The sequence below is a fragment of the Tuber melanosporum genome (genome assembly GCF_000151645.1).
Source record: "Tuber melanosporum whole genome shotgun sequence assembly, scaffold_111, strain Mel28".
Taxonomy (NCBI): Eukaryota; Fungi; Ascomycota; class Pezizomycetes; order Pezizales; family Tuberaceae; genus Tuber; species Tuber melanosporum.
In genome coordinates, this window is record NW_003298768.1 from 60,963 (window position 1) to 74,574 (window position 13,612).

At 48.1% G+C, this 13,612-nt stretch overlaps 2 protein-coding genes; both read left to right on the plus strand.

Moving 5' to 3' along the window:
• The first annotated feature begins 1,418 nt into the window (after positions 1 to 1,418).
• GSTUM_00001478001 (uncharacterized protein) lies at positions 1,419 to 2,745 on the plus strand. XM_002835608.2 has 3 exons: positions 1,419 to 1,595; positions 1,652 to 2,552; positions 2,626 to 2,745. Exons 1-3 carry the CDS (start codon positions 1,573 to 1,575, stop codon positions 2,644 to 2,646), a joined length of 945 nt encoding a protein of 314 aa, XP_002835654.1. The 5' UTR covers positions 1,419 to 1,572; the 3' UTR covers positions 2,647 to 2,745.
• A 1,275-nt stretch (positions 2,746 to 4,020) lies between these two features.
• GSTUM_00001479001 (uncharacterized protein) lies at positions 4,021 to 6,456 on the plus strand. XM_002835609.2 has 4 exons: positions 4,021 to 4,260; positions 4,340 to 4,592; positions 4,683 to 4,942; positions 5,007 to 6,456. The coding sequence occupies exons 2-4, from the start codon at positions 4,405 to 4,407 to the stop codon at positions 6,155 to 6,157; spliced, it is 1,599 nt and encodes a 532-aa protein (XP_002835655.1). The 5' UTR covers positions 4,021 to 4,260; positions 4,340 to 4,404; the 3' UTR covers positions 6,158 to 6,456.
• The last annotated feature ends 7,156 nt before the right edge of the window (positions 6,457 to 13,612 follow it).

Below are 13,612 nucleotides of genomic sequence, written 5' to 3' on the forward strand. Positions count from 1 at the left end.
ACCGGTTGCTTCACGGTAATGAGTGCTGAACACGGAGCAGGAAAATTCTCTGGCTGGCGGGGGAAGTGGTGAGGACAGGCGCTGTTATTACGATATGATATGTACCTTAGCATGGGTGATCACTCCGACAGTAGTAGCAAATAGGGGGAGTGCCGATATCGGCGGCCAGCTACGGCCGGTATAGGATATGCTCTACTAATAGGCTGGTTTAATCCAACCTAGCATAGCTAGGATCACATATTCGACCCACTGTATCATACCTTCCCTCCCCTTCATGGCCTATCGGAAGTAACTTAAACCCAAGCATGCTTTTACAGCACGCTACCGCACGCAGGGAGGAAGAGCAGCGAACGCCAGATCAGTACAGCTAGACTAATTTATGATGTTTGACGACAGGAAGCAACTTCCATCCCCGGGGTGATGCTATTCCCGGTGTGGGATTCGGAAGGTGGTGTGGTACCTAGCTTGCGCACCTGTTTGCTATGGTTTTTATTGCCTTTCGAAAAATATAAAAATAAAAATAAAAATAAAGGCCCTTCGCGATCGCCGGTTTCTGTGTTCACATGCTAAGGTATCACGGAGGGGAATATAGCTTTCGGAAGGAAAGCCAGGGGGGGAGGTTGTGGGCAGCGTTTGGGGTTGAGCGCAGATGCGGTATTATCAAACATGCGAATAAGCTCGTGGTGAGGAGCGTGGACATTCGCAGTCAGCTTGCGCTACTTATTCGTGACCAAGTCATTAGCATTCTGGATGGAATTTCTATATCTGGAGGGGCTCCTGGGCCCGGTGCGAAAAGGAAATGAAGACCAAGTATCGAGGCTGAGAGCGAGCCCTAGGCATTAGTTATTCCGTTTCATTTTTCCCCTAGCTTCTTTTCCCTTCCTATACGATAGTTATGTTCTTATAGCCGAATCAGGGAATAGATTTTTTTCTGCACAAAACCCTCCGTATCCTATTTGTTGTGACTATTCCTCACAGTCTGAAATATCATACCTCTCAAGTTGGGGTGACCTCTTCCACTAACTTATTGGGGGGTCTTTGGTTCCTGTGGGAGACAGGTGGTGATTTGTGAAAAACCCTGTGCCGAGAGCCCGTTAAAGAGCACCTGACCACAAAGAGGTCCGACAGCATCGGTATCGTGGAGGTTTTTTTTTTTTTTGCTGTTACCGTTAAGGGGTGATGACTTGACTTTGAAAAAAGAGGTGATGGTATTGTATCTATCATACAGTGGCCAAAGGCTTCAGTGAAGTATCGTAGGTAATCAGGAGAACTCATTTTCAGGAAGCAGGTACAGTACTGTACCGGTGCTGTAGAAGGTTACCCGTATCGACGGAACCAAAGTTTGATTCTGACCCTTGAGGTTGCTTTCGGAAAGAGCCGAGAAGACCTAACCCTTAATCTCCCGCACTAAAGTCCCTCTCATGAGGACGATGAAAAAGTTTACTTGCACAGCACGTGAAGAGTAGGACATTTCCGTCGACCGGTCCCTCTCCCACAGCCAGCCAACCAAGGGAAGCAAACACCTCAACTCCTGGACTTCCACTCATCTACCCCCCTTTCCCACTCATTAGGATGAGCCTCGCAGCCCCCCGAAAGTACTTCCGCCTTTCTTATCCCTCAATCCACCTCACAATCGCTAACCAACGGACAGCAAAGTTAAAATATCTGCCGATCCTCGAAACACTCACTGGGCCAACAACACCTCCAACTTTGGTCATCGGATACTCACATCCCATGGCTGGACCCCCGGTTCTACCCTTGGCGATTCTTCCTCTTCTTACCATGCCAGTGGACACATCACCGAGGCGTCAAACACTGGTGTGAAGATTGTCCTCAAAGGGGATAATCTAGGTATTGGGTGTAAAAGTGGTATCAAAGATGACGAGTGCACGGGTTTGGACATGTTCCAGGATTTGCTCGGTCGGTTGAATGGGAGGGAGGAGGAGGTTGAGAAGAGGGTTCAACAGAGGAAGGTGGAGTTTGCGAGCGGAAGATACGGGATGAAGTTTGTGCAGGGGGAGACGCACATCAGCAGTGATGTTGATAAGCTACTTGAGGATATCAGGAAGATGGATGAGGAGAAGAGGGGAGCTGCGAAAGAGAAGGAGGAGGAGAGAAAGAGAAAGAAGCGCGAGAGGAAGGCAGCTAAAGCTTCCAAGGTGGAGCAGGAAGATCAAGCAGGGGAGAGCTCTGCATCACCACCCGCCGAAGAGCTGGCCAATAAGGATAAGAAGAAAAAGGAGAAAAGGCCTAAAAAGCCTGAATCCTTTACGTCAGCCCCCCCCACTACTACCTCCTACTCTTCGGACTTGGAATCCAGGTCTAAGAAGCGAAAGCGCACAGACGATTCTAAAAAATCCAAAAAGAGAAAAAGGGACAAAAAAGATAGGGGGAACAAAAGTAAACGATCCAAAGTATCCACCGACATAGAAACACCTGCTTTGACATCTGGCACTATAACTCCTACAGCTCTGACCGGAAGACAGGCAATTCGGCATAGATACATCGCGGCCAAGAGAAGTGCAGTAATGGATACGAAAGCTCTGAATGAGGTTTGTTTTGAAAGCTTCTGTTTTCCCGTTTATTAGATTGTGTGTGCGTGATGCTCATGTTTGATTGTGGCAGATATTCATGATAAAAGCATAATTCATGATTTCATTATTATTATACCTTACGGGCAGATGGGCATAGTGGGTGTGATAATTGAGGCGAATTTGTATATAAAATAAAGGCGCTATCATATTTATTTGTTTCCTGTAATGTGCCCTAGTTGCCTGCCGACTCTGGGACTGTAAAAGTGCAGAAGTGATATTTTTTGAGCGTCCCGTGCTACTCGAGCATGATACTTGTATCATTTTTCCCCTTCATGGCTATGTACAGTACAGTACAGTACTGGTACAGCATCATACAGTGCCTGTACCGTACACAACTCAACCACCGATGCAGCTCCATATTATGACTAAATATCTAGTTTAGCATCTATACCGTAGTTGCCTTTCATGGGGGCATCTATATAAATTTGGAGGACTCAAACAATATTCCAAGGCCCCCTTTGCATGCCCCGCACAATACGACCAAATGTGAGGTCCCCAACCAAAGGCAGCATTGATCCCTTGAACACGGTACGATAATCACTTGTACTCGTAGATTGCCACCACTCTTGTCATCGTTCGTCGGGGTTCCGAACCTCGTTTTAGACCACAACGAGAGCGGATGGTCTGGAGCATCACACCGGTAGGTACGGTAAGTTGGGCGTCAGGATATATGGGCAAAAAGTCATAGGTTCCTAAATTCTTAGGTTCTCACCTTTGCACCTGCACCCGTGGATAAGTTTTTTTTTTCTTTCTTCTTTTTTACCTGATTAATTAGTACGGTCGCCATTCATGACTCGGTATGCGGTATTTGTTTTTTTCTTTGTTTTTTCTTTGTTTTTTCTTTGTTTTTTTTTTTTTTTTTCCGAAGCTCAGGTTTTCCCCCCGTCCGATGATGCCGACGGGCACTGTAACGATTCTGTGACCCTATCTGAGCATTACCAGAATGTTGGATATCCGTTTTATCGTGAATATGAGCTCTACCGGTACCGTATACAGTACCGTACTCGAGTAGATGCAGCTGCACACTTAGTCATGCTAGTGCATACGCAGGGAACGGAATAATACGGTATGATAGCATGGGCGGGAAGTGAAGCGAGATGTAACATAATGCAAGTGGAGAGACCTCGGGGGGGAGGGGGATTTGGTATGAAGTGCGATCAGCGGGCTCATCAGGAGGATGATGGTGAAGGTGCTGCAAACCGTGAAATACGGACTCGCCTGTGAAAAATGCTTCGCGCAAATGCAGCATGATAACATATAGTAATACTTGTAATAATAATTACTGCCTTAACAACGCGTGTTAGAGCCGCCAGGTCGGGAGCTTAAAGTTGGAATACGTAAGAATACTAGTCTTGGCGTGACGACCACAGAATTGCCTACCCCCCAACAAATCCTGTGTTCCTAAGCTTCCCGCAATCGCCCATCTCGCCTTCTCCCCCCTACAGCTCACTCTCTCAAGCAGCCCTCATTGTAATTTTTAAAATCCATCCATCTATACGGGTCTCTCGGCCTTCCACATCTATCATTTATCTCCATCCTCACCTCACTCTGGCTACAAACAAGCCACTAAATCCACCGCATCTCCTGGATCCGAGTTCAAACTAAAGAAAGCAGGTGTTGCCCCTCACTGCTGAACCCCACATTGTCGTTTGATTCTCGCCACCTCGTGCGTCCTTATATCATCTTCCCCACCTTTGCCAGTCCCTGTCCGAGCTGCTGATTCTTCTTCTCTCTCTTTGCGACAGGATAACTCTCGGCTCACCTCTTTCGCAATCAGATTCATCGGTAGCCACGTACAAACGCATTCACGATGGACGAATTAATTTCCCAGTTTACAACTATCACCGGCGCCACCGTCCGCAAGGCTGAGACTTACCTCAAGGTTTCTGATGGAGATCTTGAGCAAGCGATACAGTTATACTTCGACACTGGCGGAGCTGATATGGAGTCCGGACCTTCTACGCAAACTGCTCCCCCACCGCCGCCGCCCCCGCCTGCGTTACCTTCAAGGCACAACCTAATTGATGATCCTATCCAGATCGGCGATGATGAGATAGACGATGACGACGATGACGATGACGATTTGAGAGAAGCATTACGAGCAAGTGAACCCACTAGGTCCACCGCTACACCTGGCAGTGGGTCCGGGTCTGGTGTTAATTCAGCGTATGATGAGGATGAGGCTATCGCTAGGAGGTTGCAGGAGGAGCTTTACGGAGAGGCTGGGGGCGCTAGTAGTGGTGGCGAAAATGGCGTTAGAGCCCCGATTGCAAGAACTAGAGATACCCTTATTGGTGGAGATGACTATGGATACCCCGAAGGCATAGCTGAGAGAAGGAGGCTGAGAGGTGGTAGATCCTTCTTATAATGATCTCAAGTTTTACGAAGACGTACTGATTCCGTAAACCATAGCTGCAACTAGTCGCTTTGGGGCATTTGGTCGACGGAGTGCCGCAAACGTTTGGGCCCCCGAAAGTACAGATAGTAGTGAGTCACTTTTGGAGGCTGTTGGAGGGGTTTCTGAATCCTCGTCCAAGCCCAGTAAACTGGCAGAGATCTTCCGACCTCCATTCGAGATTATGACCAATTTATCTTTTCAGGATGCGAGGGATGAAGCAAAGGAGGTGGAGAAGTGGATTCTTGTCAACATTCAAGATAATTCTATCTTTTCCTGCCAACTTTTGAACCGAGACATCTGGAAAGCCCCTGAGGTGAAGGCTACAGTCAAAGAGAACTTCGTTTTCCTGCAGATGGATCGTGCGGGGAGGGATGGGAAAGATTATCTCAGACTATACATGGCCAACGCAGTCGATGACACTGCGCTTTTCTCATCGGGAACCAAAGCCGAGGATGTATTTCCACACATTGCGATCATTGACCCCCGAACCGGGGAGCAGGTGAAGGTCTGGACTGATGTGCCGAAAAATCCCCTAGAGTTTCTCATGGTCCTGCACGAATTTCTGGATCGCTACTCCCTCAAAGTCGATGCTAAGAACCCCGTTCAACGGAAAACCAAGCCTAAAGCTAGCGTTGCCCACATGACAGAGGACGAAATGATGCAGCTAGCGATGCAAAACTCGCTCGGTGGCACCAGCACTCCCCTGGGCGCAACTTCCGACCCCGATGATCTCACTAAGACTGGTGGGGCATCCTCCGATGTTGGTGACCTAATGGAGTTTGAAGAAGTACAGGAGAACCAAGCCGACACGTCTGAAAAACAGGAATCTGTGTTTTGGAGAATTCGCGGGGATAAACATCATGCGGAGCCATTGAGTGGCCCGGATGTCACGCGCATACAGTTTAAGATGTCAGATGGCACACGTGTAGTCCGCAGGTTCTTGTTGAAAGATCGCGTGGAGCGGTTGTTCGAGTACGTGAAAGCAGACCTACTTCCCGAGCACCAAGAGAAGAGGAAATCCGGCCCCGACGATAAAGAGGACTTGCTGGTGGGGAAAGAGTTTGAGCTTGTTTCTTTGGGCAAAAAACTCATTGATCATCTTGAAGAGACCATTGATGAGGCTGGTTTGAAGATGGGGACCGTTATGGTGGAGGTTCTCGATTGATTGATTATTGATCGGAGACCGGGATGGAGGGGGGGTTCAATAGACTTTCCTTTATTTCGTGCCTTTTCTTTATTTTAGTGGAAATTCATCCTTTTTTTACTTTCTCCTATTTCTCTTCTCACCCTTCTGTGGAACTTGCTCTCTTAGCTTTTATTGGGGAGTTTTGTTGGGCGAAAAAGGGCAGGCTGGTTGACGGATATCTTACAAGGATGCGCGATGCGTGAGCAGGTGGACGGAACAAGAACGAGTGTGGGTGTACTGTATCTAATTAGCACGGACGATTATGTTGCATTCATAAACGTTCATTATCCTCCCTTATGCCGGTGGGGCAGGCGGTGACAATGTGACGCGCTTACTTGTAATGACGGGACTATCTACTTGGACCGCTAGAAATGGACCCCCTACCACACTTGTTTGGACGCTTCGGGTGGCCCAATTTTTGTGGAGTGCTGGCCTGGTTGTCTTTGCATGAAGTGATAGTGATAGTGGTATTGGTATTGCGATTGATTTTGATCTATAAGAGCTGACCGTAATATAAGTATGCCGGACTAGTCTAGGCAAATACCGTGAGCGAGTATATACTGCACCCCATGAGATGAGAATTGTTGGGCTTGATGCCCATGGCTATTTAATCCCATGGTTTCTCGTAGCTATAGACTCCTACACCATAGGATGTCTGGGAACAGGGGCGCTATCCCAACACCTTGCGGTCAGCTGCTAACACCTGCCAACACCCACCAAGTCGAGTCCTATAGTCCGCTAACTTAGGGATAGGGACGTGGATATGATACAAGCAAGCATACTCGAGTGCAGAGGGAAAGCTGAAAACGAGTGAGTCATTATGTATCACCAAACTTCCTTCCCTTTCCTCCTTCCATTGGTTTGATAATGATAATGATAATAATATTATTATCATAATTATTATCATACATCAAGATGCCCCAACCTGAAATAATGAGGGTTATACGCAATTCCCCGAACGGGGCTGCGAATATTGTATAGTATCATACGCCCGTCAGTGCACACGGATGATATAATAGACGCCCTTCGGCTGTACTGTACTCGTACTGCACATCAGCGATCCGTAACCAGTACTAACCATATTCCTCGCAGCGAGCCTGCCTTCTTCTTTCCTTTCTCACTAACAAACAGCTGCCGATTTGACTGCGGTCGCACCCATTACGCACTCCTGTTGAGGGTGCATGTTTATCCGGTGTTGTACGATAGAAAGTGGCGGGGGCCTTCCGGTCTCTCTTTTTTTTTTCCTTTCCTAGCTCGCAACCGGGACTTTCGAGTTATCGGTTGATCCCTGGCGCGATTGGAAGGTCAATTCCCATCATGAGGAGTTTTGTTATTATTATTATTATTATTATTATTATTATTATTATTATTATTATTATTATTATTATTATTATTATTAGAAGAGGGGTTGGTCGGGTAGAGTTGGAGAATTGGCAAAGTGCCCCCCCCCTATGGAGTGGTATTATATCAGAGATATCTGACTCTGGATCTTAGGGAGGGGGGAGTAGAGTAAGAAAAAAGGAAATAGTTGTCGTCCCTCCTCTGGGTTTGTTATTATGGTGCATTGGCTACTGCATTTTTTTCGAATGGTATATACGGACACTCCACCCTAGTATCATATCATAGTATCATACTAATAGGATTGAACTAGTTCTGAGGGTGGTAGCTACCCATTCGATATCGATCGCCTCACAAAGTAACCGTGCTGATCTCAAAAAAAGTTCAGGCGCGAGTAATTGCTATCGAGATAGCAACAACTTGTATATTCATTTCTCAAAAGTAGATTCGCTCCTTTCTAATGCTACCGCGAGGCCCCTCCCTCCCTCCTATATCTCTCAAGAGGATAGCAATTGCCAGTAAAAAGCATTTCTAAAGGGCATCAAGAGATTCACGAATACGGCTGTATGAGTTATGTTCTTCTTAGCTGACGTTGTGTTTCCCCCCGACTTCGGCACCCTCAGACCGCCGAGAGGCTATCGGACATTCCTTCCCACGCACACACGCCGCAGAAATAGATACTATCGGATGGCGCTGAACTTGAGCACAGTAACATCTTCCAAGTAGTAAGATAACATGTCATCTTGTATCAGGATATCTTAGCGAGTGATTGCTTTTTGTGTTGGAGTTCTTGAGCAAAAAGTCGCATGAACACGCTGGATGCTGTTTCCTTTCCGTCAGCTCCCAATATGGCGTAAGGTAAAAATCGTGTGCTGTCAATGATCTGTGACACTACTTTTCTCGGGAAACGGATAGTACGATACCCCTCAGAGCGACTATCATAGCTACTGTATTTTTGAATGGGAGAAACCGAGGTGCCAATATTCCCTGAGTGGAGCTTATGATAGGACCTCGTGCAAATGAGTGATGCTGTGGGTAACCGCCCCAGACCCACGACCAAGGACAAGACTAGGAAAAAAGGATTTCGTGAGACAAAAAAAGATTCCCTCTTTGTTGACCCCCCTCACGCTACACTTCTAACAATGTCATATGGGACGTTACCTACCGTAGTATATTAGTCAAACTGGGCTGTTCTTTTGTTTGTTTGTCTTCCTTTGAACACATAAACCCTTGCCACTCACTATGCTCTGGACAAGATGCTTATATATCTCGTCACGGGAATGGTGTCTTGCGGTCTGAGATACTCGACCGCTAGGGATATCCTGGAGTACATATCAATAGGACTTGTCCACTAGGTAAGATTCAAAGCGTTCAGACATGCAGACAATGATACCGCCGTCTACAGCCACCCCCCCAAACACCTGTGCTGTAACCCAACCCGCGCCAGCCAACCACAATCGATAAAGAATCGAAAGCGCTCATGGTAAAAAAATAAAAACCAAAGCACGAAGCCGCCACACCTCAGGACAGAAGGCTTAACAGACAGCCCGGGAGGGGCACAGTATGTGTAATATATATCCTCCTTACCGGTTAGAAATCCTGGAACGCAACCCCCCAAAATGGAAAGAAACGAACAAAGTCCATGCCGGTGCTCGGGCGATAACAGGAGCTCTGCGATACGGTACGATGCTGACCCAGGGAGCAAACGAACGACCCAGCGCCGCCGCGGGCGGGGCGCGGCCATCAGATGTAAACCCGGTGAGAGGGGGTACAAGTACAGTACAGTAGAACGGGGAAGGGCAACAAACCAGTCCGAACATCGCACCGGATGGTACCGAGGAAGCAAAACCGCCTCCCATATCGCATGCAATGATACGGGATGTGAAAACCAGAAACTCAATACCCCTCACGCCTCACGCCCCTAGGCAAGTAAATGCTTAACATCCACTTCGGGGCGAGGGTTAGGATGCAGATATAATTGCCAGGAGGGCTTTTACAAACCCACAACCACTGGGCGAAATCGACAGTACGACTCGCGCTGTAGTTCCAGGTTCCGCTCACTTGTAGGAATTAAAAACAGACCTCCCTTTACTGTTCTCGAGTAGAGACCGGAACGGTTAGGGGCGACGCTGGACGTTTGGAATTTCCCTCCTTGGAAAGTGGTCCCCTTTTTCGGCACCCGGTTGGGTGATAGTGCCGTAGGAGGAGGGAAATATGCAATGGACCTCTAACGTACCGTGATGGCTAGATTCTACGATACCTAGAGACGCCCGGACGGATAATTGGGAAAAGAACAGTTGAGTTCCGCTTTGGTATGTGTACTTCTCTCGCACTGGCGCTGGTTCGGTAATACTTGCTGTTATACGGTCTTGCTCGAGGGTTTGTGTTTCGCGGGTCAAAATATTATTCTTTGACTTGAAGGAATTGTAAAGTGTTATTCTTCCGGATGTCGAGATATAAATAAAACAGCGAGTTCCAAATCTCAATCGGCACAATGGTAGTATGACGTCTGAGCTCTCAAGTATTTGAACGGTACGCTCACAGTATCACTGCGTTATCAAAGTTCCAGATTTCATCCTTCTCTTCAACCGCTCTCTCCCTCGACCACTACCACCAAACAGCCACTCTATACAATCCCCTCCCCTCCCCCAATTTCAAAAACAGTGACCCCATCACTCCCCGTACAGTGCCCGTACATCCCCCTCCCCTCTCCCTCCCAAACCCACCCCAGAGGACCCCACACCCAAATCTGTCCCGGCGCAGCAAACACCACGATGCCCACCTTACACATGCAGCAAGTCGAATAGACAGTTCGCTAGAAGCGATGTACTGCCAGCGCTATCAGAGGAGGGGTTGTTTATTCCGCAATAATATCCAAAGGGTAGAATAGCTTCCTTTTGGAGTAAATTTCCGATTCCCCACAATTAATAACAGCCAGTGTAATACTTTCACATGCGTAGGTTTGGCCGGTAGTTTTTCACCGCTGTGCTGTACTGCGCGCAGAGGTAGCACTCACTCATGAAGCCTTAAAAAGTGGACCAATCCCCAAGCACTCCGTATTATCTACGATATCGCTGGCATCGAATTAGTTCCGAATATAGATTATGAGATAGGGCACATCAACACCTCGGCGAAATCTGCCGATAATGCGGACCTTCCGGTTACCCCGGTGGTCAATTGGCATGAGAACAGTTACCCATTCGTCTGCGTGTTAACGCTCGGCGACACATCCGAGATGAAGGGAGGGGAAACCGCTCTTCAGACTGGGACCGGTGAGGCCATGAAGGCTCGGGGCCCATAGACCGTATGCTCAAATCCCTCCCCTTGCGTCGTTAAATTGTTGCCGAGATGTTGGTAACATTGCAATGAGCAGGGATCAGTCGTAGCGCTTCAGGGAATGTACTCGAGTACATAGCTCACATAGCTCTCCAGTCAACAAATTACCGAGAAAGAACCACAATAGTTACCCGAGGACTCCGTTCTTGCTACTATCGGACCTATTTCGGACCTCAGGGAATTGCATAATCAATTGGCGGAATACCGGATTGAAATTGCCGAAGAACGATGTCGCCGCCTTGCGAAGAAAGAGAGAGGTCGAGAGTGGGTTGGCAGAGACTTTGACGTCAAAGGAGTCAAAGTCGAGACCGAATAATCCAAGAGCGTTCTTGAGAGAACTAGCGACGAACTAGCCGGGAAAGGAGATTGTCTCAGTGACAGGAAATTCGGTAAAAAGCAAGTTGACACAGCCGAGGAAAATCTGAGTAGGAATAGGAACAGGGCGGAATTGATGTAATTGCTTGTATTTGATTAGGGGCGTTGGTGGAATTTGGAATCCATTTTTCGGAGTACCGGTACTTCGTTTTGCTATATCCCCCCAATGTTGTTGTTGCATCCCCCATTCTTAAGTTGTCTGTGCCTAATTTCCCCATCTGTATCCAGCTAGTATCACGTATGACATCCAGTCCCACCACGAACAATGCGGGTCTGTCTGCAATATCATCCGCCGATATGCGATTCTACTCGAGCGAACCCGAGAAAAGACGAACCGTGCCGCGTTGGGATAAGCATACCTGTGGTGAATGTATGTGTCATAACCGAATACGGTGCGACTGCGGGATTAGCCTTGACTGGTTCGGCAAATGTTGATGGTGGTACAGGAAATAATGCAGCCCTGAAGTGCGGGGAATGAATGGCCGAGTGATATGCTGTGAATATAGGTAGCTGCATGAACTGGAGTTAGGGTGTAGCCGTTTTCGGAAGTTGCTCAAGTATGATAGGCCTCCAAAATGTCCGAGTAAAGTTATTCCATCGGGATTTTATAGCCTTAGTGTATGATAGTTGGTATCATAAGAAATCGATCGAGGAGCAGTAAAGTGATCGACAACAACCCCAACGCTAACAACTCCCCAGGTATATGGTAGGTCTCGCCCGTCCGTAGCGGCGCGCGCCGGAGATCTTCGAGAGGGGTATCGATGGATGTCCGGGGATTCTCCAAACAAGGCAGTCCCCTGGCCCTTCATCATTGTAAATCACTCGGTTTCCACAGACCACCATAAAACCAAGGGCAAGCATACCTGGGGGTATGATACGGTATCAGGGGGGCGCCGGGGGTGGTGAAGGTAGCAGGGCTCAGGGCCCGTAACTAAACTCTTTTGCTCAGGTGAAAAATCCTCCGTCAAAGAAAGGGGTTGGCAAGAATGTCCTTTATCTCTTTAGGAGCTGCCGCGCGGGGGAATTGATTAGTGAAAGGTTATTGCAACCAGATGAGCGGCCGATCACTCCCGAAGCAATAGTGGCCACTCTGGACAAATGAGATGCAACACTCTACTCGAGTACTTATTGCGCAACTCGATGCCCGCTCGCAGATAGGGGGACGAAAGAAACAGAAGATAACATGGCGAATTGCTAGAGGTTGGAGAGGTACTCGAGTAGCACAGAGCTCACCCATGGTTCCACCGGTGTGATACTTTATCAGCCTCAGGTGATATCAGTGTGGAAAGTGGGGGTGGTAGTGAGACAGCAGTGACATCCATTCCTCCGCACACTTAGAATATCATACTGTAGATAACAGGGGTCTCGCGCTCCAAAGCTCCTTTGGAGGATAGAAGTTACTGTGTTCATTTGTACTTGTACGAGTAGAGGCCATTTTCACCCAGCCCGAAGAGTTCTCGAGCTAGACCGCTCTCAACCTAAAAGCAATTAACGCTCCTGGTTGACGATAACAAAGATGAGAGGGTGTCTAGGTTTTGCGGGCCCTGCACGGCATCGGAAAATTTCAAGTACGAGTAGTGTTTGGCATCGCGGGGTATTCAAATGGCGGAAAGAACGCCGTAAGATACCCTTCGGTCGGGGGTAACACAAATAAGGTGGGGGAGCCGGTATTATCTAATCCATCACGAACTATTATCCAAAGCACCCTCTGGACTGTGGAGTACTAAAGCCTCCGAGGGTCGCAGCATCGCCAAATTCACATGCGCCGCGTAGCCCATTGATCGCAGCGGTGGAGCTTGGTCCCTTGCCTTAAGTTAGTGTCGAGGCGGGGAGTTATCCCATCGCAGTCTCGATATCATAAATGCCGGTACCGTACCACGCCTCGCCAACTCCTTGATCTCCCTTCCAAGCACACACGAAAAATCTCCAGTTCATACCCTTTGCGTACATATCACATGTATAACCGCATCATTACTGTATTCCGCAATTCAGTTCATAATAAAATACAGTAATGCCAGTCTATACTGTATAATATCGCACCCCGTACCTCACATCAAGGCTGATCCATATTCCTGGACTAGCGGTCTCCCACATGGGCACCACAGGGGCTAGAACTCGTGATTGCCGAAGCGTCCTCTTGGGCCGATTCCGGTTCGTAGGTTAGTGAGAATGGATGATTTGGAAGGCCAAGGGGAAAATGCGAACGAAAGAAGAGAGTTGCCCGAAAGCCAGTGGATGGTTTGAATCCCATATCCCGGGGGCATTATCCCTAAGTCGTGCGCTGCATCCAAAAGGTCTTTTGAAGGAAAACAACAAGACCTGGAGTGTGTCCTTCCTTGGTTTGGTCATGGGTCGATGGAGTTTCAAACTGAAGCCCTACCCAGC